Consider the following 22,479-nt stretch of genomic DNA (forward strand, 5'->3'; position numbering starts at 1 on the left):
GCACTTTCAGTTTAAACAGTGAAGGCAGCAGATGGAGGAGGAGGCTCGGGGATATCATCAACAATGGACGTAGGTTTTTCAGTGGCGATTGCACCATCTTCATGTTCGTCGGCGTGCTTTTTATTTTGAGTTTTGGCTTCGACGGCATCAGCATCAGCAGCAGTAACATCTCCATTTGCAGTAGCAGCAGCGGTAGTAGCAGTAGCGTCAGTAGTGTTGTGAGCGGGATGGGAAGTGTCATGAGGAGGAGCATCGGCCACAGGTTTACGTGCAGAGGAAGGCTTATATGGGTTTCCACAACGGTCCTTACCATAATTCAAAGTGTAGCCTGAATAATCTGGATTTGAACGCATGGTATGGATAGCCAAGACAGCATTTTCGATACATACAAAGTTGACAAAGGCGCATCTTTTTTCCATGAAAGCGTTGACTAATTCTATTTCACCAAACGAACTGAAATCCTCCTTCAACTTTTCGACGGTAAGAGAATTAGGGATGTTACCGATGTAAACATTACGTGTAGCGCCTTGTTGGATTGCACGAGCAACGTGAGTGGAGATACTGGAAGGTTTACCAAAGCCAACACGTAACTTGCGACCACGGATGACGAGACCTGTGTCTCGTGCATAGTTGTATACAGACATAGCTGTCATAGCGTCCATAAAGGTGACAAAGGCTATATGTTTATCCTGTATAAACTTCATCTTTACTAAATTGCCACCTCGAATAATGTTGCATAAATCTTCTGTTTTGGCATCAGGATGGATATTGCCCAAGTACAAGGTACGGCGGGAAGCGGTGTCTGCACCGATGACAGGACCAGCGATGGGTTCCTGGGGAATGTAAGGGTAAAAAGAATCATAAGCCAAGTGTTGCTGTTGTTGCTGTTGTTGCGTTTGTTGCAAACTTTGGAAACCATAAGGATTGCTGTAATCAAAATAATTGGCGCAACGATCTTTACCGTAATTGACTTTGACACCTTCCCATCCAGGTTCTTTTGATAGTGCGCCCACACATTTAGTAGCTGCCATGATACTCAAGAAGTGTACAAAGGCGATATTTTTTTCAGCAAGGATCTTGACTTGTTCCAAGGGTCCATATTGGGAAGCAGCCTCACGAATGAATTCTTCTGTATGTGTATCATTGATACGACCGAGGTAAACACATCGTGTGGCACCACCTTGAATTTGTATTTTAAGCGTGATTGGGATGGTGGTTGGTTTACCCCAGCCTAATTTGATATTCATATTGTTTACAGTGATCTTCTTGGTCAAGTATTCTTGAAAGAATTTTTGTGCTTGGCCGGGTTCAACAAAGGCTAAAAAAGCACAATTTTTTTCATAACAGGTACGGAAGGATTCAACAACACCATGTCGGACATAGTTAAAAATATCCTGAAGTTTCATATCTTCAGTGACATTACCAAGGTAGATGGTACGTGTTGCTTCGCCAGCCATGATGCTAGCAGTTGCAGGGTGACTAGCACCGTACATACTATACAGGGGATGACCATAGCTGTTTTCAGGTAGAGGAGGCTGTCCAAACGGACTACCTTGAGCGTATTGAGACATGATGGCGTATTGCGACTGAGGTGTAGGCTGAGAAAATGAACTACCTTGAGCGATTTGAGCCATCATACCATATTGAGTATACACATCACTAAGATACTTTTTTAGTTTCCATTACAATGTATTTCTATTTTTATTCTCATTACCCATAACCTGATGGAGCGTAACGTGGTCTTTTGTTTTCGACAGTTGGTTCAGTTAAAGCAGCCTGCGAGATGTCGCTGTGACGTTTCATCTTTGTTGTTCTTCATAGTCTATAATCGGAAAAAAAAAGGGTGATGAGTAACATGTTTCAAGATATATTTTTTTGTTCGTATAGAAAAGAAAAGGGAGTGTATAAATAAATAAAAAAAGGAGAACTAACATTGTTCAAAAAGAGATAATAGAATAAATAATAATCAGCACCAAAATTGATAGATAAAGAGAGAGAGCAGTGTTAGAAGAAAATAAAAATAAAAGAAAATAAACGCGCGTTGTGCCTATAGGTTGCCATCATGCTGCTTTTACTTACAAGAATTAAGAAAAAGTATTAAAAAAAAAAAAAGGTACGAATAGGTGGTTTTTTTTTAAAAAAAATATGAATCTGAATGTCCATTGAAATAATAAAAAGCAAGGGTTATAAGAAAACAACAATCAAATATAGGGCTATATGAAAGAGAAGAAAAGAGAAAAGAAAAACTGTTGCTACTTGTACTTACCGACTACTGTTTCAGTTAAAAAGAGTAATCAAACTGTTTTTTTTAAAGAAAAAATAAGCTGAAAAGAAAATAGAAAGAAAAAGAATTTTTCTTCTTTGCCTTGCTTTGAATTGTCGTGACGTCGCTTTTTTTTTTAATATAGGAGAAGAGTGATACATTACAAAGACAAACATTGTGCATACAAAATAAAGCATTTATTTTCGAGTTGTCAAATATATATATACAGAAGAATAGGGTAATACGCAATGATATAATCTGTTATATATAAAAAAAGTGATATATTCATGCCATAAGAACCTTACAGAGAATTAATCAATTTGGATAGACTTGGGAGCATTTTCCTTGACCTTGGGGACGACAACCTTGAGAATACCATTGTCATAAGAGGCCTTGATAGTGTCAGCATTGACAGTAGTAGGGAAACTGAAGGAGCGAGTGAAGGATCCAACGACACGCTCATTGACCCACCATTGGGGAGCTTCACCACGAGTGGCTACTTGGCTATCACTATCCTTCTTGGTGGTCAATTCTTGAGATTGCTTCTTGTCACCAGAGGAGGCGGCCTTGTCCTTCTTGGGTACCTTGGGCTTTTCTTCATGGACCTTCTCGACGTTACCGGAAACAACCAAGGTGCGGCCATCTTCACCTACTTCGATCTTGATGTCCTTCTTGTCATAACCAGGTAATTCAGCTTGTAACTCGTAAGAGTCTTCGGTTTCATGGATATCAGTAGCGGGATATCTGAGCAAGTTGCTGTTTTGGGAACCCAATAAGCGACCCGTGTTGATTAAAGGCTGTTCCAAAGCAGACATGGCACGTTGCATGTCGTGGAAAGCATCAGAGAAAAGACGTTGTGTAAGAGACATTTTTTTTACTGTTAATTTGAAAAATAATGATGAACAAAGAGGGCTGAGTTGTTGCGCTCTATATATCTTTCTGACTTACAATTTCGAGAAATTTCCGTTCAATTTTATTGGCAGACATGTTTCATGCAGATCCATGACTTCATAATTTCTGGAAATTTCGAGATGTGAGACGAACAGGAGAAACACGTTTTTTAATTGCAAAGGAGAGAGTGAGTATAAGTGAAGAAATGTGTATGAATACATTTAGATCTTCTCTCTTTTCTTTTTCTTTTTATCCTTTCAAATAATCAATGTTGGCACCTACAGATTTACCTGCTTCACCTACCTCGTTGAATAACAAAGTCATTTTTGAATATAACGATGACATGGGTGACGATGATGTTTCATCGGTCTCTTACAGGGCTTTACCCACGGGCAGTGATACCAGCAGCATATTTGATGACCACAATGAAACCAAGGTGGTTTTACCCGCCATGGAAATAGTCATACGAAACCTGGGTTTAATCCAACAACAACAGCAGCAGCAGCAGCAGCAGCATCAGAGGACTGTCACAAATCATGTGAAATCAGATGATGGCGCCATTCACTCTTTGGATATGGAAACAAATGCATCAAGTATCAGTCAGATTGTCAATATCAAACACGTACCTATCAACCATCTAGGTCCTCGTGAACAAGAAGAAGCTGGTAAACAAGGATCATGATGGAAAAGCAATTACACTTACTGACAATCTCGATTAGATGAGCCTGTGAGAAAGGGTATGAGGTACATGTTCGACAATAAATTCACAAAGGCCAAAGCTCTCTTCCAAACCAAATCAAAGAGGTATTTCAGTGCCTGATTAAAAAAAAACAAGGAGAAAATATAATTATTATTTTTTTAATCTGACTCCCTAATGTAATATATTTCCTTTTCATAGTGATCCGTTGTATGCCTTGGGATTGGGTGCCATGACATTTATCAAAGCTATGATGGTATTTACACACACACACACACACACACACACACACACACACACAAACACACATTTATTATAAGGATAATAATAACTCAACTATTCATAGACTTATAATGCGGACGACATACAATTAGCCATGGATACCCTGTCTACAACGTGTCAAATTGCAAAATGTCAAATCGATCCCGTTGGTATCAAGAAGCCATTTAAAAATTCATTTTCATCCTATCTTTCCATCTTTGCATCCAACCAAACCGGACTACCTTTAAACCCACCTGCAATCACACACATTGTAGGAGACGGCCCTCAATATATACCTAACGGCGTTTTACGCGCCAACGTAGTGAAAGCTGAATGCTGTTTATTAATGGGTATGTTACAAATGACCCAGGAGAGTGTGGTGGGCTATCTTAAGTGTGGTCTTAATTTGAGACGCGCTTATAATTGCTACACCATTGTTTGGCAAGAATATAAACGCATGGGACAGACTTACACAAGGCATATGGATCGTGATACGGTGTCGGCTGTTCAGTTTGGAATCGGTACAGTACATCTCTTACTATCTTCTTTACCACCCAAGATCCTGAAGATATTTTCAACCCTGGGGTTTAAAAGTGATAAACAGTTGGGATTTGCATTGTTGAAGCTATGTCTTGAAGGAAAAGGCATTCGATCCCCTTTAGCTTCCCTTGTGTAAGAGATTAAACAAGAAGAAAGGAAATGTAAACTAACCCTAAATTTAGACTACTGACCTATTACTCCATCTTGTCTGCCTTTGCACCTCAACTTTACGCAAAAGAACTGATGGGTCCAGCTGTAGAATGCTTACTCGATGCACAAAAGAAACACCCTAGTTCATGCTTCTTCTTGTTTTACGCAGGTCGTATTTCACGTATTGCACGCAATTTGCCATTATCTACACAATCGTTTACATTTGCTGTAGACTCTAGTAAAAATGAATGGGCAGAAACCGCCATGACGCAGATGGGCAACTATGAAATGGGTTTTAATTCAGCACTTGAACTTGACTGGATAGCTGCTGAAGGATACTTTCAAAAGCTAAGTCAAGATAAATATTATTGGTCACCAGCTTTTTGTCAATACTTTATTGGGGCATGTCGTGGTATGCTGGGTCAACGAACCGAAAGTATTCTAGCGTTTGCAGAGGTGCCCATCTTGGCAAAAGAACAAGCAAAGAGATCTTACGTTGATACATACGTGCAACAAAAGGTGGATTTCTTTCAGAGGAGCGGGTATCAAGATATGGAATTTAGTTTACCCGGATTAGAAATCTTGTTGGTTTGGAACATGTTTGACCAAATGTCAAGACCTGCTTTGGAATGTTGTTTACTCATTGTCCAGAGTACTCTGGAATTGATTTATGAACGAGAGAGGCTAGAATACAACATCAGGTTAACGGATTTGGTACCAAACACAAATCCACCGGACTATTATGACCAGCGTGCCATTTTGCTTTTGATTAAAGCATCCGTCTTGAACGCTCTGGAACGACACAGCGATAGTATTGCGCATCTCAATTGGATCATGGATCATAAGCATCTAATTAAATCAGAGACATGGATTGTTCCTTTTACTTATTGGGGTAAGTACACAATACAACTGAATAGGTCTGCGCCTGACACTCATTTTGTTTCAATTTATTATAGAGGCAGGTGTCACTAGTTGGGGTTTAGGTGATTTAGCAAAGAGCCGTAAACTTTGGGAGTCGGCATTATCCTGCACGAAGTACCCCTTTGAATACCGTATGGCTGTCAGGCTTAGTTTAGCACTAAGTAAATGCGATGAGGCAGGAGTGACATTAACTAATACAAAGAAACAAACAGGCATATCTACCAACGGTCGAAAAAGAATGCCCATTGCCCCCTTAAAATAACTTATAAAAAAAATATAGATTGTTATTTTGGGTCTCCGCGATAAAATCAAAGGGCTACAAGAGAAAAAGATTTTCCTTGTTTTTATCTTTTTTTTTTTTTAATTAAACATTTTTTCTTTCCTAATAATTGTGTGTATGTCAGACACAGAGGTGACACCATTAATTCCCAAGAGAGGAAGAAAATGGGTCCATGTTTATGCCATTATTGCGGCTATTGGAGGGTTTATTTGTGGTTATGATACAGGGTCTATCTCTAGTATCGTAGCACTTCCGGTATTTCAAGAACGTTTCTTTCTTGACGGTTCAGTAGCTTATTATCAAAGTATCTTGTTGGCTTCTTATCTCGTGACCTCTATGCTTGGAGCCTTCTTCTCGGGTTATTTCTGCGGTAAATTCTGTATATTCCGCTATTTCTACATTTCAAAACTAAATATACATTTCGTCATAATTTTAGATGGCATTGGCAGAAAAAGGTCTATGCTGGTCTCATGTGGTTTATTGTCACTAGGTATTAGTTTCCAATTAATTGGAATAGACGCCATGACACTTTTTCTAGGTCGGCTGATGGGCGGTATTGGTACGGGTCTGATGACCAATGCCATCCCTCTTTACCAGTCCGAGATTGCACCACCGGATATACGAGGTCGACTGATTAGTATATTTTCATTATTGTGTTCATTTGGTCAGATGGTAGGTTATTTCATCACATTTGGGACGAGTTATTTATCCACTAGTGATTGGAGCTGGCGGTTACCATGGTTATTTCAATTGATATGTTGTTTCCTTTATGCCATTAGTCTGACTTTCCTACCTTACTCACCGCGATGGCTGATTGATCAGGGGAGAGAAACCGAAGCAATTGAGATCTTAACGGACCTGCATAATTCATCTCTGGTAGCTCACCGAGATTATTTAGAAATCAAGACAAGTCCACAACAAAAGGACTGTGATTTCATAGAGTTATTTCAGGGGTCGAATCGAAAGCGAACACTGTATGCGTTCTTTATCTCGGTCGCCACTTGTTTCACGGGCAATGTTGTGATTAGTTATTATGCACCCGAGATATTCAAGGATGCAGGCCTGGATGATGTTTCTATCTCATTGGCATTGACGGGTGGGATTGGTTTACTTTCGTTGGTGTTTACAGCATGCTCCTTGCGCTGGTGGATTGATCGGTGGGGACGTAAAGTCTTATTTATGACAGGCTCAGTCATTTCAGGAGTATGCATGCTGGTGGTCGGACTCATGTTTGAATACAGACATTTAAAGGGGACACAGCCTGTAATTATTGTCTGTATATATGTGTTTTCTGCTTCCTTTGCTGGTACATGGGGAGTAGCAAATTATGTTTACACGGCCGAAGTCTTTAGTACAGCTTGCCGAGCTAAAGGACTTTCACTGACCTATGCCATTAGTTGGGCATGCAGCATTACCATCACTTACTGCACGCCTTACGCTTTGTCTTATACCATCTCCGGTGTATACTTCTTTTTGGCGGCATGTTCTATTCTAACCGTGATAGGTATTACATGGATTCCGGAACTCAAGGGTAAAACATTAGAACAAATTGATTACATGCTTTCTCAATAATAATAATAAAAATCACTTTTAAATTTATTTATGACTGACAATGTGAATACCGAGAGGAGCAATAATACCGGATTCCACGGCCCGTACTTCTTGTTTGTAGAATTCTTGTAAAACAGGAATATTTTTCAAGCTAAATAGATATGAAAACAGTTAGAAGTGATAGAGAATAACAAAGGTCTGATCATTTAAAACTTACCCGCAAAAGGCAAGGAATTGGTAAAAGTAAGGGACTTTGGTCAATGTGATGTTTTGTTGACCAAATTGGGCAGTAATGGCATCAATCACAGCAGAAGAACCAACGATCTCAGAAAGATAATCCTTTTTTTCGTGTTCTCCATGCTCTTTGTGTTCTTGATGAGGATGGTGTTGGTGCGTGTGTCCTTCTTCGTGGTTGTGTTGTTCATGCTTGTGCTCAGCGTGCTTATGCTCAGCATGCTTATGTTCGCTGTGCTTATGCTCGCCATGGTGATGCTCACCGTGATGATGATGATGGTGAGGTCGGAACCAGCGCTCCTCGATGGGCAAGCTGGAGTTCAATAATTTTGCAACCATAGGTTTATACGAAGGTTGATTCTTGGCAGCAGCTTCTTCCAACGAGGTCATACATTCGGTTTTTAAAAGCAAATCCAAACGATCAAAAAACCAACGCGTATCCTTTGTTTGCATGCGATCCAAATAAATTTCTTCGGCCAAAAAGATGCCATCGTCCGAAAGTAAATTGTACGCATTTTTGACAGCCTTTCAAAGCGGAAATAAAAAGAAAGTCAGTCAGAAAAAACAATAAGAAAAGATGGATACTATTTGTTTTTTTTTTTTTTTTTTTTTTTTTTTTTTTTTTTTTTTACTTGGTCAACAGGGATACAGTGATGAAGCGACTTTGTAAACAAGACGAGGTCGTATCGTGTTGTGGATGAAAACTTGAAGATGTCGGATTGTTGGAAATCGACAGATGCATCAACGTTCTTTTCCTTTGCAGCAGCAAGATCTGTTTCAGAAGGGTCGATGGCAGTAACTTGCACTTTATCTTTAAACTTGTCTTTTAAAATTAAAGTGAAATCACCAGAGCTAGATAAAAAATATTATTTTTAACTTGGGGGTAAAAAAACAATAGATGAAACCATTACCCACACCCAATCTCGATGACTTTAAGCACTCTGTCACTGGAAGAAATTGAAAACTTGTCTTCAAGGAGTTGCTATGTGTGGAATATATTAGTAATCGTTGCGCTTTTGGAATGAAAGACAAGGTACCTCGATATAAGTCAGCAAGGGCTGGTTCTGCTCGAATTTAATCTTTTCAATGTTTGCCATGATGTATGAATTTTGAAAAGAAAAAACTTTCACAAACGCGTAGCCAATTTATAGTCTGGTCGTACACTGAGAGTTAAAAAATTTCCTGCAAATACCTTTGTGTCAGGAGAGAAATTTATCTATTTATGTATTCCAGCCAAGCGCAGTCATGTAGATAAGGAAAATTCATTCAAGCATGTGCACAGATGTTTCATGACTGATTGAAATGATGCATCACAGCTTTTTTCTGTTAAGGATGTATAATGTTTCTGTCTACCTGTCCTACTGTCCTATTACCAAAGGAAGTGTAGTATCGCGAAAAATTACACTGATAGACTGTCAACATTTTATTGCCAAACAAATATAATCTTGATATCTTTATTATCAATGATTAGTAAGTACCAGACTGCAATTTCTCAAAATTTAATATTATCAATAATGATATTCTGCGAAACTTATATTAAAGAAAAGCTATCTGCTTTGGGAAATTAAATATAGTATGATTTACTAGGCTGATTTAGTTCTGCAACTGAGAACTAAAGCCTTTGGTGCTAGAAAAATTCTACGGAAAGAGACACTGCAAAAAAAAAACCTTTTCTAAATGTACAACCACAAGGGCAATTTTAACTAAAATCAGAAGAAATAAGTTTGTCCAAATTAATTAAGGCAACAGCTCAACCATCTCATTCGGTTTTAAAATACGATTGAGGCCAACGCTTAAATACTCGGCCAAAGGGATTAGGCCTACCTTGACTCATGGGATAAAAAATAGGGTTTAACATGATAAAGAATCCTGCATTGACTGAACTGAAGGTCCATCATACTGTATGGCGCCTATGCTCTCTCTTGTCAACTGCTTCTCGATATCTTGTGCTAATCGTACACTTTCCTATAGAAAAAAAACAGTTATAATGCTTACATATGCTCCTGATGACAAGTTGGTTAAACATACAATAACAACGTCGCCAACAGCTCAACATATGGCACCACACAGATATGATCATCCCATGTGGTAGGAAGTTTGACTGTTCTTTTTTCGATGTATTTCCAACTGCTTTCATTAAAACAGGACATCTCGGAAAGAGTGACTTGAGTAGCAATAAAAAGAATCGTGAAAACCTTGGGCTTCTTGAAGGTCTTTGTGTCACGAATTCGTTTTTATCGTAACATACTCTTAATACACTGCAGCCCCGCTAAATACAGTGAGATCGGCCTGATTTGAAGCATCTTTAAATTGTGCAGCTTCTTTTCTTAATGCCGACACACTGCACTCAATCAACTTCCAAGAGTTTTCGATAGAATTTGTCATGTGTTTCTTGAGACTGTTACTATAGAATGAATCGCTAAGAATGAAGGTATCTATAATTTATACGATTGATAGTACTTAGAAACTTCGACAATGATCAATTCCATATTATTTGAGGCCTTAAAGATGACAGGTGCATCAGCGAGAATTCGCATTTACCCTTAAATGAACCATTCTATTTTCTTCTTCTTGATAAATAGATGAAGACAAATCACGAGTCAACGTTTTTGCAATTTACATTACCGTTTTTAAAAATTAGACATATATTAAAATTGGCTTTCTGCATGTTTTTCATTATCACATACTTTTCCTTGAGGGATGTCTTATTTTTTATTTCTTTTTGTGCCGGCAAGCTTGTTCGGCGGAGCAGAACGGTAATCATAGTTGAATTCATGTTGGTTGATCAAACGTGAAGACATGAATGGGGATTTACACCTATAATAAAGATATCAATAAAAAAACTCCTTCTTAAAATATTGCTCTTGTATTTTTCTCACCACTTAAAGTCTACAAGACCGGTAAGCTTCTCTAACGCGAACAATGATGGTATAACTCTTTCAACAAAATGAGTTCTCTCATGGTTTTGGGCGAATACGTGTACCGATCTGCATAAAAAATGGAACAAGCAAAGTATGTATTTGATTATCTCCAAAAATAAATGTGCTAAGCTTGTTGAAGTGGAATCAGGCTTTTATGACCAAGGTATTTCATTAGAATCGTCACATCGTAAATCCTCAAGCAAATGTACAAGACTATCAAACAATAGCTAAGAGAGACCGGAGTGGATTGTTATGCCTTTGTTCAGACAAAGAATCTTGGTATTTTTTTAGGGCTTAATCATTCGAAAAAAAAGGAGTACATTTTTCAAGGCTTCCGGTTGCGTCTTTCTAATCTTTGGCATGTGGGGTCTTTGGGTGGGGTTTGAGGGTGGCTCAAAAAGGTAATTGTTTTCCCCTTCTGTGACTTTTAAGGGCTACAGTAGTATACATTATTTAGAAGAAGAAGAAAAACTATACCATTTTTTGGTAAATCTTGAGATTGGCGTTTTCTTTCGCCCTATCAAAAGAAAATTAGATTGAAGTAAAAAAAACTGCTCGCATTATCTTACGGTATCATATATAAAACGACATATATAAAACGACACCACTTCCTGTAGCAATGAGTAAACTACGGCTCATGTTCAATTCGCCGCAGTTTATTTTTTGTAGACGGCCAAGCTCTAAGCCAAACTTTAAAATAGACCCAGGCAAAACTCACTACGGCCTTAACTAAAAAATATGACTTTTATGTTAGTAAAAGGCGACCATAATTTATTGAATGGCATGTAACTTATGTCGATCCCAGACTAAAGCTGGATATACGTCTTAAAGACTCCGCCATACAACAGCAATAACCCGTAGCTGTACCCGTGTCCCATGAAATTTTGGGCACGGCTTTTCATATACTATTATGAATCTTTGTCGTGTTTTAGTATTTGATTAAAAAATAAAAACTCTTGTTAACTAACCTTTTCATGTGAACTGGCCTTTTTGTTGTAAAATGGCGTCGCGAAGAAAAGGAAAGGTAAAGAGAAAGTTTTATTGGCGACGAGAATGATAAACAAGGCTTATGCCAGCTGAGATAATTGCTTATTCATAAACAAGGAATGGCTCCACTCACAAGCATTGATAAATTGTATATTCTTTCTTTGAGTGGTGTCAAGTGCAAAAGTGTACTTGTTTGTAATAAGCATGTGATATACCATGACGGAGCGATTCCGATACGACAAAGAACATGATTAAAATTTCATTAGCAATGTGCGAAGATTTAGATTGAACTCATATGTATTCAAATCACTAATCACAATCGCCTACTAAAAACGGTTTCCCTTTGTAATATTTAATTTATCACAGGTAAGCCTTCTATTCTATTCTATTCTATTCTAACCGTACAAATCAAGAGTGGAATGCTATGTTTAAAAGGCAAAATCAGCAAACAAATCAAGCATGGTCGGAGGTGACGGTTTTGCATTGGAAAAACTAATATACCGAAAATCACGCTTTTTACCCACACACCCTCCCATACAAACGAGGGGGAGTTCGGATTAAAACTTGGTTGTATCCTCTGAGTGTTTTTCCTTTTTACAAATGTCAGATTACGAATTATATACTGTAGGCAAAGAATTTACTACCGACCATCGTGTGTACATTGGTAAATGAAGGACACTGACAGCAATTAGAAATGACAGAGTTTAACTTGGACGATTGAATTTAGAACAAAATGGAAAGATAATTTCACCTTTTCATGACATTCCACTTTATGCCGATGCGGAAAAAAAGATTGTTAATATGGTGGTAGAGATTCCTCGTTGGAGTAACGCTAAACTAGAAATTGCGACAGGAGAAAAGTATAATCCTATCAAGCAAGATGTCAAAAAGGGTAAGGTGAGATTTGTACGCAATTGTTTCCCTTATAAGGGCTATATTTGGAACTATGGCGCATTACCCCAAGTAAAGTATAATAATAGGCTGGTGATAATGATGATGATGACAATTAACCAAGTCGAACGTGACGATAGACTTGGGAAGACCCCACTGTGGTTACAGAGGATACAGGTGCCAAGGGAGACAATGACCCGATTGACGTGTGTGAGATTGGGCAAGAAATTGCACATGTGGGCCAAGTAAAACAAGTCAAGATTCTTGGCGTCATGGCTTTATTAGATGAAGGAGAAACCGATTGGAAATTAATTGCCATCGATATTCGTGACCCAATGGCGGACAAATTAAACGGTATATGCCTATTGAATTACGTAATGTGAATATTGTTATTAATATCCACTATGCATAGACATTAATGACGTTGAAAAACACTTTCCTGACTTGATTAAAGCAACGCATCACTGGTTCGAAATTTACAAAATCCCTGACGGCAAACGGCCAAATGAATTTGCATTTGGTGGACAATGCAAAGGTAAATTGTATGCCGAGTCTATTGTGAATGAAACGCATGAGGCATGGAAAAGGTTAATCGAAGGCAAGATACCTTCCAAAGGCGACTCCTACGATATTAGTGTGTAAAGTATATATATTTTCGTTCGTTACACAAAATAGAAATCTTAATAGAGTAAAAATAATAATAGGGCTAATGTAACCGTCGAAAATTCACCATACAAGACGTTACACAAGGATAACAAGGTATGCTTTTAGTTTATATTTCCCTAGAGACCGTTTCCATGACCAACTTTATTTTTATAATAGTCATTGAGCAAGTTTAAAAAGCCTGTCGTGATGAATGAAAGGGATGACAAGTGGTATTTCTTGAAGGCAAATCTATAAAAAAGATACAATAAAACTTTAAAATAAATGATTGGAACACAAAATGTATTAAACGCTCCTTACCATTTTTTGGGCTCCCCTTTTTTTTTTTTTTTTTTTTTTTTTTTTTTCCCTCCCTTATTTACCAATTTTTTTTTTATTATCTCTTTTTGTATCGTTTCTCTTCTTTTCTTCTTTTTTTTTAGAATCCTTTTTTTTTTTTTTATTATTTGTCTTGTTTTTCCCAATTTTTTTTTTTTTTTTTTTTTTAAAAAAACGATACAATCAATTATCAAATAAATAATAAAAAAAAAAAAAAAAAAAAAAAAAAGACTAGATTTAAAATAACCCATTCCTTTCCTTTATATTAAATAATAAAAAATAAAAATAAAAAATGAGCCTGAACACAGTGATTGCATTTGCACTCTTGTTGAAAAAGGTAAATAGTACATGATAATAAAAATGAAACGAAGAAGAATAACTGATTGGGGAAATTGTTGTGTGATAATAATAGATTACTCGCAAGGGATCAATGGGAAAGAAACATTTCCGCAATAAATTCAACAAGAAAGATAGTTCATGTTCAAGTAGTGAAGATGAAGAGGACGACAATAATATCATTGTGGTTGAATACGATAATAATGACGATTATCACTTGATGAACAAGGATAACAAGACCAATTCCTCCATCATATCTCCTCCCTCCATCAAATCCATACAAAAACATGTCTCTTTAAAGCCTTTGGAGATTACCGCCGCCTCCATCATTGTCTTACCCCAAGAAGAGGTAAGCTCTTCTTTTTAGCTTAGCCCACATACATACTAAACCTTATATTTATAGTCTGTGGTGGTCATCCGAGACTTTGCGTATCCCATCGATCACCCATATCACCATGGAAAAGCCATCAAACACCAATCTTCGTCAATGTCTCTATCTTCGCCTGATTTCAACGGTAGAGATGCTCGAGCCCTCTTTGACTTTACACCAGAAACTGAGTATGAACTCCCATTGAAGCAGGGACAGACATTATGGGTCCAATACCGTCAATGCCCGGTAAGTCTATAAGTTCTTTCTGTTTTTACTTTTACTTACCTCTTTTTTTAATTAGGGTTGGTTAGTTGCTGATGTACAAGATGAAACTGGTTTAATTCCTGAAACATATGTTGAATTCATCTAAACACAAATATTTTTTATCCCTCTCCACATTATTATTATTTCCCTCCCCATTACATATCTTTACCTTCCTTTCTTTAACCCTCACTTTTTTTTTCCACTTTTTTTTTGGCGCATTTACTTTTTTTTTTCAATTTTTATCCTCTTTTTTTTTTTTTTTTTTATACATATATTTTTAAATATGCATGTCTTTCTTTTTTCTCTTGTGTGCGTCTTTTCTGTTCTCCCACAAAGTGTGTAACCCGCATTGTAAATATTTATTTGAGACCAAGACCGTGCCTCGGTAGATCTGTCCCACAAGAACTATTTTCTGTATTGCCATGGAAACACGCATTGCAAATACCTTTTTCAGAACAGGAATCGGTGCCAAGGTTACCCCGCCGCTAAGCAAAATTAAAACTCAGTGCCAAAAAGGGGCCCTGTCAACACACACAAGGGTACAAACAAGACGAAAAGTATAAGTTTTTGATACGCTTTTTTTATTTAACTATATTAAAAAAAAAGAAGAAAAACCTACTTCTTTTTTTAAACAAAAATGAATTTTTTATATGTGGGGATGTTTATAAGAACAAAGGGGGTAGAGATAAAAGGTACAAATGGAAAGAAGTGATTTAACGACGTTGAGAGTAAACGTGAGCGAAAGCACGAGTGGTAACACGCTTAAGCTTGGATTGAGCAGACTTGAGCTCATCAGCGTTAGCATCTTCAGCAGAGATTTCCATAAGTTCCATGGCCTCAGCGAGAGCAGTCTCGATGGACTCACGGTCACCACGACGGAGCTTCATGCTGACGTTAGGGTCAGAGATGTTGTTCTCGACTTGGTAAACATAAGATTCAAGATCTTGCTTGGCTTGGACAACGGCTTCACGCTCCTTATCGGCATCAGCGTTCTTGGCAGCATCTTCAACCATACGGTCAATATCGGCAGCAGAGAGACGAGTGGAGTTGGAGATGGTAACATCAGCCTTGCGACCAGTGGTCTTATCTTGAGCAGTAACCTTAAGAATACCATTGGCATCTAAATCGAAGGTACAGAGGAGCTCAGGAGAACCACGGGGAGCGGGGATCAAACCGGAGAGAGAGAACTCACCCAAAAGGTTGTTCTCCTTGGTCATCAAACGCTCACCTTCGTAGACAGGGAAGGTAACAGTGGTTTGGTTATCAGAAGCAGTGGTGAAAACCTTGGACTTTTGACAAGGGATAGGGGTGTTACGGGGAACGACAACAGCCATGATACCACCTTGCATCTCAACACCGAGGGAGAGAGGGACAACATCCAACAAGAGGAGATCTTGGGTCTTCTCGTTACCGGCTTGGTTGGTAAGGACAGCAGCTTGGACAGCGGCACCATAGGCAACAGCCTCATCGGGGTTGATGGACTTGTTTAACTCCTTACCGTCAAAGAGGTCTTGGAGAAGAGCTTGGATCTTGGGGATACGAGTAGAACCACCAACGAGGACAATCTCGTCAACCTTCTTCTTATCGATCTTGGCATCCTTGAGGACACGCTCGACGGGCTCGACGGTACCGTTGAAAGCAACAGAGTTGATTTCCTCGAACTTGGCACGAGTGATGTTGGATTGGAAATCAACACCTTCGAAGAGAGAGTCAACTTCGACAGTGGTTTGAGTCAAAGAAGAAAGAGTACGCTTAGCACGCTCGGAAGCAGAACGGAGACGACGGAGAGCACGAGCATCACCGGTGATATCCTTCTTGTGCTTACGCTTGATTTCTTGGACGAAATGGTTGACAAGAGTGTTATCGAAATCCTCACCACCCAAATGGGTGTTACCAGCAGTGGCCTTGACAGCAAAGACACCACCAGAGATGGTCAAGAGAGAAACATCGAAGGTTCCTCCACCCAAATCGAAAATGAGAACGTTACGTTCCTTCTTGTCATTGGCATCCAAACCGTAGGCAATGGCTAAAAGAGGTTTATGTTAGATTCTAACTAATGAAAATAATTTTGTTTGAGCGTTCTTACCAGCAGCGGTGGGTTCGTTAATGATACGGAGAACATCGAGACCAGAAATGGTACCGGCATCCTTGGTAGCTTGACGTTGACCTTTAAGAGAAGGCATGTTAGAAATATGTCGTCTTTGCACTCTATGTCGCACTTTTTAATTTATACTTACTGTCATTGAAATAGGCAGGGACGGTGACAACGGCCTTGGAGACCTTCTTACCGAGCTTGGCCTCAGCAATTTCCTTCATCTTGATCAAAACCATGGAGGAGATTTCTGTGGAGAAAAAAAATTTTAGTTGAACGGTCACAATTTTTTTTTTCATGGACAAAAAAAAATTTTTTTTTGTCTATTGCTTATATTACCTTGAGGGGAGTAAGAGACGGTCTTACCCTCGAATTCGACTTGAATGAAAGGAGCTTCGTTCTTGTCAACGATGGTGAAAGGCCAGTTCTTCATATCTTCCTTAACCTCAGGGTCATCGAAACGACGACCGATGAGACGCTTGGCATCAAAGACGGTGTTCTTGGGGTTCATAGCAGCTTGGTTCTTAGCGGCATCACCAACGAGACGTTCAGCATCGGAGAAAGCAACGTAAGAAGGAGTAGTACGGTTACCTTGCTCGTTAGCAATGATTTCAACACGCTCGGATTCCCAAACACCAACACAAGAATAGCTGTAATAATTTTATTTGTAGATCTTTAGAAATCAACGTTCTCTTATGTTTATCTCACTCAAAATCATTTCATTAATGATATACTTACGTAGTACCCAAATCAATACCAATAGCACCCTCGTATTCAGCAGACATTTTTTATAAAGTTAGATATAAAAGCTCAAAAGGAAAGAACAAACTGAAAACAATTTCCTATCTCTTTTGTTATACCGCCCAAAAAAAAAAATTTCCAAAAACCTAACAAACCAAAGGTTTTCATAGTCACTTTTTCGACCCGGACTTCAAAGCCACTAAAAAGCCGCAAAAAAAAAAAAAAAAAAAGTCTAGTTACACGGATTGTTTGGGAAGATGGACTCTATCAAGAGTGCACAATAAGTTGATGAGGAGAATATGCTATTGTGCGACTGATATCATTGATATATTGCTATACATAACACATCAAGTGTCCTATTGTTGAGGTTTGAGATAAAATGTCGTGATGCAAAGAAAAAAATGATAGACATGTGATATTTGACAACTATATGTTATTGTGTGTGTTTTTTTCATATGACTCCATATTATGTCAGCGTAATTGTCTTTTTATCAACATTGATATATCTGATACTTTTATGAGGCCTTTCTTTTTTAAAATACCATGTTTGTGGTATATAACGTGAGAAATTTACAGCCATAGTTTATCGCTTAAACGTACAATCAAATGTCATATGCTGATCAACTTTATATATTGAATTCTTGGCAGTAAGAATAAGAATTTCTTTGAAGTTGCATTAGGTAAAAAAGTATTACACCGCCTGGTATGTCATATAATGAAATCAAGAATTGAAGAGAATCAATGACACGAATACTAGTAAGAAAGGTACTATGCTGTGTAACACGATACCTCTGCATAATTGGCTGTAGCAAGGAATGACAGTGTTTACGAGAAAGCTCCTGGGGTTACTTTGCATATCATACGCATTGATACAATTATTTATAGGAACTGGGAGAGAGAACAGAGCTTAGTACAAGTATAGCAACCATGGGCAGACTCCTTTTAATAATACGCCTTTGTTATTCCATTCAAGCGCACAATCAAATGAACGAGATTTAAAATATGCTGCCTAGCGTAGCAAAACGAGCTATTATATAATCGATTGTTTTCAACCAAGGAGACCTAAATGTCATTATGTTACTTGGTGATTCAAATAGAGTTAAGTTTAAGCTAAATGCAATTATTCTTTTGACGATAAACCTCCTTAACATACCTGGGTAATAAATATAATATTCGCGTTTCAAGACTAGAACTGGATGTAATTGTGATAATAAATGATTTAAAAAGGTTAAATTAACCTCAAAAGCGTGGGTCCTTCATTTTAACTAAAACAATAGCCCAAAATATATATTTTGAGACTCCATATAGTTGATTTTCTTTCAAAATAACAACGTAGAAAGTGGTCATGGCTATTTCTGGAAATGGTCCTGTTAGTATTTTTACGCCTCACTACTAGTATCCAGGTTGATTGAGAACTTTCCTCGTCCCAACATACTAGTCATGAAAGGGTTACAGGGAGTTAATATCAACATTTCAAAATGAAGGTTCTACTTTCTGGAGGGCATTCTTGTTTCTGAAATAGGCTTCTTATTGATTGCGTGGCTTGTTCCTGTGTTCTTGTAATTTAGTGAAATGAGGAGGTTGGGAGTTAGCTCCGAGAAAAGTTCTTATAACTGCAAAACCAATGCGTTAAAGTAGGTCTTTTTTTTCTTCGCAGACAGATCATGACTATAGATAGGCTGATAGCTTGTCAGGGCCAGATATACTCATCGGAACAGATGGCGTTGAGAAATAGGAGTAATAAAATATGAACATACAACATCTTTTCAGTATCGATTACAAGTATTGAAGAGTTGCGTGCGATAAATTTAAGTGCTTTATTATTATACTATAAATATAGAGGTAGAATAATATAAATATAAAAAAACAGGATATTTACAAGCATTGTGTGTAAGGTGTATATGCAAACATAACTTGTTAATTAACATATTTGGCTAGTGCTGTTTATATCGATTATTTATTGCTATACAAGATATCGTAATGACCTGGTCTGTAAATTAATTTGATTGGGGTCTTTGATTTATCTTCCTCTTCCGGCCAGAATTCATGAACTGCACATTGATCGTTTGAACCACCGTCCAAGTAAACGACTTGAATGGGCACTTCCAAGGCTTTACTGAGGGCAATAATTTGTAAATGGTCTGATTCTCTTCCAAAGGCCTCGACATGCATCGAACAAAACTCTTGAATTGAAATCATTTCATCTATCAAGAAAGGTTCGTATTCGGCATCATGGATGCGTAGATAGGCAGAAGCAATGAAACGGAAATGCATGACAATAGCGTTACTGGATTCAGCAGATTGAAAGGCGACGAGTAACATATCGGGATCATTGATATTAAGTTGTTCGAATTGTTGTAAAGTGACTTCATAGAAATCCTCGTAGGCTAGTTTTTCAAACCCACTAGATTCTAATAATTCACACGTCTCTTTTAATTTGGAAAGACGAGCGGCATACAAGTCGGTATTCTTTGATGCACTTTCGAACCAAGCAAATGCAAATGCTAAAATAAAATAATTAAAGAAGTGTTAATAGATGAAAGTTTACATTGTATGTATGGAGTTTACCTCGAAAGAAGCAGTTACCTAATCACATCGAATGAGTACACATTGAAACGCTTTAACTCTTTATGTATGACTTACCATCACCGCGACATCTTCGGATTTTATCGTGTTCCTTGCTGAGATTCTATAAAAATTTAGAAATTAGCATGATTTTTTATTTCTGGGTTGCAGGAGGTCTGTTATTCTTACATTGATTTTTTTCAAAAAGGGTTCATTGTCTTTATATTCTTCAACTAATCGACTAATGGGCTCTTCTTGACATACAAGTGGTATCTACGTATACATAATAAAAGAATGATGAGCATGCAAATAAGGGGTACTTCCTTTTTCTTTTATAATTGGAATGAAGTGTACCTTTTGTGCTTCTTCGTCTTTAATTTGTTGTTCAAATTCAAGAATGAGTTCGTCAGAGAGAACAGGTTCTTCAGAGGCTTTAGGTGGTTCTGTTGAGGCAGACATTGTTTTGAGTAGTAAGAGAAAAAAGAACTTGCGAAATATAATTACGTGGCTTTTTTTTTAATAAGAACCAAAGCCCCGCAGGATCGAAATTAAATATTTTTTTTTTTTACCCTTTCCTTATTAACTTTGATGAGTACACCCAGTGTCGATAATACATCCGACGACATGGCTGCCTATGTAAATTTGTTGTACAAGATTGCAAACAAGGAACTCATAATTTGATTGTCATTTTGTAGCTTCTTAGTGTGGCTGATAAGCTTGTAAAATAGACGGCAAAACTAAGTGTGCGCGTAAAAAACTAATGTATACTTTTTTCAAACGTAGCAATCCAAAGTAGATGATGTCAGCAACAATATGAACAAAAAATGTAATGTGCTTCTTGCAGTGTATTCATTGGTTTAACACGCTTTTTTTTTATATATATATTTATACATAGTGGAAGAAATGTCTAAACGAATTGATACTTTAGAACGCAGCGTTAAGCAAATGGAACCACCCAGCGAGCCCGTACAAGAATAAAACAAAAATAAAAAGCATTTATTATTTATAAATTGAAAGATATAATTTAGTTGTCGGATTGAACCCATTCAACGTTGGCAGGAGTCCACTCAATGAGCTCACCAGCCTTACCGAACCACAAACCAATTTCCTTTTCAGCAGCTTCGAAACAATCGGAACCGTGAATAATGTTACGGCCAACAGAGATCTATATATATGCGTGAGTGAGTGAGTGAGTAAAGACATAGGAAGGATATACGATTGAACTTACACAGTATTGACCACGGATGCTACCGGGAGAGGCATCAAGAGGGTTGGTGGCACCAATCATGGCACGACCTTGCTTGATGACATCCTTACCTTCCCAAACCATGGCAATGACGGGAGTACCGCTGGAGATGTACTTGACGAGACCACCGAAGAAAGGACGGGCCTTTAAGTCATCATAATGCTTCTCAGCCATCTCCTTAGAGGGAGCAATGGCCTTTAAACCAACGAGCTTATAACCACGTTCTTCGAAACGAGTGATAACCTTACCGACCAAACCACGTTGAGTACCATCGGGCTTAATAGCAATGAAAGTACGTTCAGAGTTGGTACCCCTAAAAATGACGTGTCAATTTCTATATGACGTAAACCTCCCTCATAAAAGGCACTTACTTGACACCGGCAATAGGCTTGGCATCAGCAGCAACGGGAGCTATGATACCAACATCATTAGTTTTCTATTAAAAACGCGTCTATTCTATAGCAGATACTTACTTTGCATGTAGGCATAAGACATGGCAGTGGCAGAGACAACACCAGCAGTGGCCATCATGGCAACACGAGGAGAAGCAGTGGCACGGGCAGAGGTGGCAAAAGTGCGGGCTAATAAAAGATTAATATATGAAGCACATTTTGAGTTTCATGTCTATATATTACCCTTGATAGAGGCAACAGCGGGTCTAGCAGCTATTATACGAAATGTTAATAAATCAAAAAAAAAATCGCATTTTTTTGTCTCACTTACCGAAACGGATGGCAGTACGGGCGAACATTTTTTATAATTGAAAAAGATAAAGAAAGAAACAAAAAAACTAGTCGCGGATCGCGGTGTTCCTTTTTTATTTCAAGTGTACGGTTCTAAAAATAAACCCTACCCATGCCCAATCAATTCTTAGTTCACTCCCTGGAATAGTATTTTCAAATAATTTTATATTTTGTTGGTAGATGGTAAATGATTTTCCGAAAAAGAGGCTTATCCCACCACAAAATAGCTCATCAAGAAAAATTTGTAAATTGAAGTATAAAACTTTCTAAGCTGAGTATCTGATCTACAGAAGTGCATTTAATACTTGTCTTTTATCTTTTGAGAAAATTGTAGAGTACGTTGCAGGGACTCATGCATTTGCATAGCCACTTCTTCTATCATATACTTTTAAAAGTTGCATGATGAAGTCAGATCGCGAATGATTCAATGTAACTACTGTACAATATCAACAAAATAATGCCTGTATTAGGATTGATTCCTCAAATAAATGATACCAATATCCAATCTAAACCTGATTAAGACAAGCATGTTCACTAGTTGTAGAAGAAATTAT

General features: G+C 37.9%; 13 protein-coding genes across 13 annotated transcripts; 5 read left to right on the forward strand and 8 right to left on the reverse strand.

Moving 5' to 3' along the window:
* Positions 1-11: 11 nt before the first annotated feature.
* On the reverse strand, positions 12-1,803 carry EV154DRAFT_568190 (uncharacterized protein; the record flags this gene model as incomplete). Its single annotated transcript, XM_051606062.1, has 2 exons — positions 12-1,659; positions 1,715-1,803. 2 exons carry the CDS (start codon positions 1,801-1,803, stop codon positions 12-14), a joined length of 1,737 nt encoding a protein of 578 aa, XP_051453235.1.
* A 639-nt stretch (positions 1,804-2,442) lies between these two features.
* On the reverse strand, positions 2,443-3,132 carry EV154DRAFT_450314 (HSP20-like chaperone; the record flags this gene model as incomplete). Its single annotated transcript, XM_051597205.1, has 2 exons — positions 2,443-2,835; positions 2,869-3,132. 2 exons carry the CDS (start codon positions 3,130-3,132, stop codon positions 2,575-2,577), a joined length of 525 nt encoding a protein of 174 aa, XP_051453236.1. The 3' UTR covers positions 2,443-2,574.
* Positions 3,133-3,280: 148 nt separating this feature from the next.
* EV154DRAFT_450311 (uncharacterized protein) lies at positions 3,281-6,040 on the forward strand. Its single transcript, XM_051597204.1, has 6 exons — positions 3,281-3,819; positions 3,874-3,958; positions 4,053-4,107; positions 4,198-4,784; positions 4,835-5,694; positions 5,759-6,040. The coding sequence occupies exons 1-6, from the start codon at positions 3,423-3,425 to the stop codon at positions 5,983-5,985; spliced, it is 2,211 nt and encodes a 736-aa protein (XP_051453237.1). The 5' UTR covers positions 3,281-3,422; the 3' UTR covers positions 5,986-6,040.
* Positions 6,041-6,100: 60 nt separating this feature from the next.
* EV154DRAFT_471334 (general substrate transporter) lies at positions 6,101-7,578 on the forward strand (the record flags this gene model as incomplete). Its single annotated transcript, XM_051597873.1, has 2 exons — positions 6,101-6,373; positions 6,440-7,578. The coding sequence occupies exons 1-2, from the start codon at positions 6,121-6,123 to the stop codon at positions 7,573-7,575; spliced, it is 1,389 nt and encodes a 462-aa protein (XP_051453238.1). The 5' UTR covers positions 6,101-6,120.
* EV154DRAFT_523098 (S-adenosyl-L-methionine-dependent methyltransferase) lies at positions 7,579-8,992 on the reverse strand. Its single transcript, XM_051603066.1, has 4 exons — positions 8,826-8,992; positions 8,700-8,770; positions 8,421-8,640; positions 7,579-8,313 (listed from the first exon to the last, which is right to left on the reverse strand). The coding sequence occupies exons 1-4, from the start codon at positions 8,883-8,885 to the stop codon at positions 7,768-7,770; spliced, it is 897 nt and encodes a 298-aa protein (XP_051453239.1). The 5' UTR covers positions 8,886-8,992; the 3' UTR covers positions 7,579-7,767.
* A 745-nt stretch (positions 8,993-9,737) lies between these two features.
* On the reverse strand, positions 9,738-10,325 carry EV154DRAFT_568194 (uncharacterized protein; the record flags this gene model as incomplete). Its single annotated transcript, XM_051606063.1, has 4 exons — positions 9,738-9,753; positions 9,817-10,001; positions 10,066-10,192; positions 10,249-10,325. The coding sequence occupies 4 exons, from the start codon at positions 10,323-10,325 to the stop codon at positions 9,738-9,740; spliced, it is 405 nt and encodes a 134-aa protein (XP_051453240.1).
* Positions 10,326-10,663: 338 nt separating this feature from the next.
* On the reverse strand, positions 10,664-10,846 carry EV154DRAFT_428405 (uncharacterized protein; the record flags this gene model as incomplete). Its single annotated transcript, XM_051596411.1, has 1 exon — positions 10,664-10,846. A coding segment is annotated over one exon (183 nt), but the record flags the coding sequence as incomplete, so codon positions are not given.
* A 1,418-nt stretch (positions 10,847-12,264) lies between these two features.
* Positions 12,265-13,561, forward strand: EV154DRAFT_523105 (inorganic pyrophosphatase). Its single transcript, XM_051603067.1, has 5 exons — positions 12,265-12,659; positions 12,728-12,941; positions 13,000-13,225; positions 13,292-13,346; positions 13,410-13,561. The coding sequence occupies exons 1-5, from the start codon at positions 12,498-12,500 to the stop codon at positions 13,485-13,487; spliced, it is 735 nt and encodes a 244-aa protein (XP_051453242.1). The 5' UTR covers positions 12,265-12,497; the 3' UTR covers positions 13,488-13,561.
* Positions 13,562-13,741: 180 nt separating this feature from the next.
* Positions 13,742-15,128, forward strand: EV154DRAFT_523109 (uncharacterized protein). The gene is made up of 4 exons (XM_051603068.1): positions 13,742-13,905; positions 13,981-14,253; positions 14,308-14,520; positions 14,576-15,128. The coding sequence occupies exons 1-4, from the start codon at positions 13,861-13,863 to the stop codon at positions 14,642-14,644; spliced, it is 600 nt and encodes a 199-aa protein (XP_051453243.1). The 5' UTR covers positions 13,742-13,860; the 3' UTR covers positions 14,645-15,128.
* On the reverse strand, positions 15,036-17,474 carry EV154DRAFT_39613 (hsp70-like protein). The gene is made up of 5 exons (XM_051595185.1): positions 17,369-17,474; positions 16,970-17,280; positions 16,776-16,880; positions 16,625-16,705; positions 15,036-16,564 (listed from the first exon to the last, which is right to left on the reverse strand). Exons 1-5 carry the CDS (start codon positions 17,413-17,415, stop codon positions 15,252-15,254), a joined length of 1,857 nt encoding a protein of 618 aa, XP_051453244.1. The 5' UTR covers positions 17,416-17,474; the 3' UTR covers positions 15,036-15,251.
* Positions 17,475-19,166: 1,692 nt separating this feature from the next.
* EV154DRAFT_471347 (peptidase C65 Otubain-domain-containing protein) lies at positions 19,167-20,467 on the reverse strand. Its single transcript, XM_051597874.1, has 5 exons — positions 20,291-20,467; positions 20,126-20,209; positions 20,015-20,060; positions 19,940-19,957; positions 19,167-19,875 (listed from the first exon to the last, which is right to left on the reverse strand). Exons 1-5 carry the CDS (start codon positions 20,393-20,395, stop codon positions 19,325-19,327), a joined length of 804 nt encoding a protein of 267 aa, XP_051453245.1. The 5' UTR covers positions 20,396-20,467; the 3' UTR covers positions 19,167-19,324.
* EV154DRAFT_606074 (uncharacterized protein) lies at positions 20,468-20,955 on the forward strand. Its single transcript, XM_051607515.1, has 4 exons — positions 20,468-20,572; positions 20,632-20,655; positions 20,720-20,762; positions 20,832-20,955. The coding sequence occupies exons 1-4, from the start codon at positions 20,525-20,527 to the stop codon at positions 20,912-20,914; spliced, it is 198 nt and encodes a 65-aa protein (XP_051453246.1). The 5' UTR covers positions 20,468-20,524; the 3' UTR covers positions 20,915-20,955.
* Positions 20,929-21,945, reverse strand: EV154DRAFT_555110 (nucleoside diphosphate kinase). Its single transcript, XM_051605252.1, has 6 exons — positions 21,906-21,945; positions 21,818-21,847; positions 21,656-21,763; positions 21,554-21,593; positions 21,165-21,495; positions 20,929-21,101 (listed from the first exon to the last, which is right to left on the reverse strand). Exons 1-6 carry the CDS (start codon positions 21,931-21,933, stop codon positions 20,961-20,963), a joined length of 678 nt encoding a protein of 225 aa, XP_051453247.1. The 5' UTR covers positions 21,934-21,945; the 3' UTR covers positions 20,929-20,960.
* Positions 21,946-22,479: the final 534 nt, after the last annotated feature.

This window comes from Mucor mucedo (genome assembly GCF_025094135.1).
Source record: "Mucor mucedo strain NRRL 3635 chromosome Unknown EV154scaffold_120, whole genome shotgun sequence".
Taxonomy (NCBI): Eukaryota; Fungi; Mucoromycota; class Mucoromycetes; order Mucorales; family Mucoraceae; genus Mucor; species Mucor mucedo.

Bases quoted from the DNA above. Each gene is read 5' to 3' on its own strand.
- EV154DRAFT_450311 (XM_051597204.1), top strand. From the start codon at position 3,423: ATGTTGGCACCTACAGATTTACCTGCTTCACCTACCTCGTTGAATAAC. The intron at 3,820-3,873 runs GTAAACAAGGAT...AATCTCGATTAG, and splicing joins TCGTGAACAAGAAGAAGCTG to ATGAGCCTGTGAGAAAGGGT. The intron at 4,785-4,834 runs GTAAGAGATTAA...CCCTAAATTTAG, and splicing joins TCCCCTTTAGCTTCCCTTGT to ACTACTGACCTATTACTCCA.
- EV154DRAFT_523098 (XM_051603066.1), bottom strand. From the start codon at position 8,885: ATGGCAAACATTGAAAAGATTAAATTCGAGCAGAACCAGCCCTTGCTG. The intron at 8,771-8,825 runs GTACCTTGTCTT...TTCCACACATAG, and splicing joins CCTTGCTGACTTATATCGAG to CAACTCCTTGAAGACAAGTT. The intron at 8,314-8,420 runs GTAAAAAAAAAA...CCGCTTTGAAAG, and splicing joins ACTGTATCCCTGTTGACCAA to GCTGTCAAAAATGCGTACAA.
- EV154DRAFT_523105 (XM_051603067.1), top strand. From the start codon at position 12,498: ATGGTGGTAGAGATTCCTCGTTGGAGTAACGCTAAACTAGAAATTGCG. The intron at 12,660-12,727 runs GTAAAGTATAAT...ACGTGACGATAG, and splicing joins ACTATGGCGCATTACCCCAA to ACTTGGGAAGACCCCACTGT. The intron at 13,226-13,291 runs GTAAAGTATATA...AAATAATAATAG, and splicing joins GACTCCTACGATATTAGTGT to GGCTAATGTAACCGTCGAAA.
- EV154DRAFT_523109 (XM_051603068.1), top strand. From the start codon at position 13,861: ATGAGCCTGAACACAGTGATTGCATTTGCACTCTTGTTGAAAAAG. The intron at 14,254-14,307 runs GTAAGCTCTTCT...TTATATTTATAG, and splicing joins TTGTCTTACCCCAAGAAGAG to TCTGTGGTGGTCATCCGAGA. The intron at 14,521-14,575 runs GTAAGTCTATAA...TTTTTTAATTAG, and splicing joins TCCAATACCGTCAATGCCCG to GGTTGGTTAGTTGCTGATGT.
- EV154DRAFT_39613 (XM_051595185.1), bottom strand. From the start codon at position 17,415: ATGTCTGCTGAATACGAGGGTGCTATTGGTATTGATTTGGGTACTAC. The intron at 16,881-16,969 runs GTAATATAAGCA...TTTTCTCCACAG, and splicing joins CGTCTCTTACTCCCCTCAAG to AAATCTCCTCCATGGTTTTG. The intron at 16,565-16,624 runs GTAAGAACGCTC...AACCTCTTTTAG, and splicing joins TAACGAACCCACCGCTGCTG to CCATTGCCTACGGTTTGGAT.
- EV154DRAFT_471347 (XM_051597874.1), bottom strand. From the start codon at position 20,395: ATGTCTGCCTCAACAGAACCACCTAAAGCCTCTGAAGAACCTGTTCTC. The intron at 20,210-20,290 runs GTACACTTCATT...ATGTATACGTAG, and splicing joins AAGACGAAGAAGCACAAAAG to ATACCACTTGTATGTCAAGA. The intron at 20,061-20,125 runs GTAAGAATAACA...AAATTTTTATAG, and splicing joins CCTTTTTGAAAAAAATCAAT to AATCTCAGCAAGGAACACGA.
- EV154DRAFT_606074 (XM_051607515.1), top strand. From the start codon at position 20,525: ATGAGTACACCCAGTGTCGATAATACATCCGACGACATGGCTGCCTAT. The intron at 20,573-20,631 runs GTAAATTTGTTG...GTCATTTTGTAG, and splicing joins CCGACGACATGGCTGCCTAT to CTTCTTAGTGTGGCTGATAA. The intron at 20,656-20,719 runs GTAAAATAGACG...TTTCAAACGTAG, and splicing joins TTAGTGTGGCTGATAAGCTT to CAATCCAAAGTAGATGATGT.
- EV154DRAFT_555110 (XM_051605252.1), bottom strand. From the start codon at position 21,933: ATGTTCGCCCGTACTGCCATCCGTTTCG. The intron at 21,764-21,817 runs GTAATATATAGA...ATCTTTTATTAG, and splicing joins CGCTGTTGCCTCTATCAAGG to CCCGCACTTTTGCCACCTCT. The intron at 21,594-21,655 runs GTAAGTATCTGC...TTGGTATCATAG, and splicing joins GTCTTATGCCTACATGCAAA to CTCCCGTTGCTGCTGATGCC.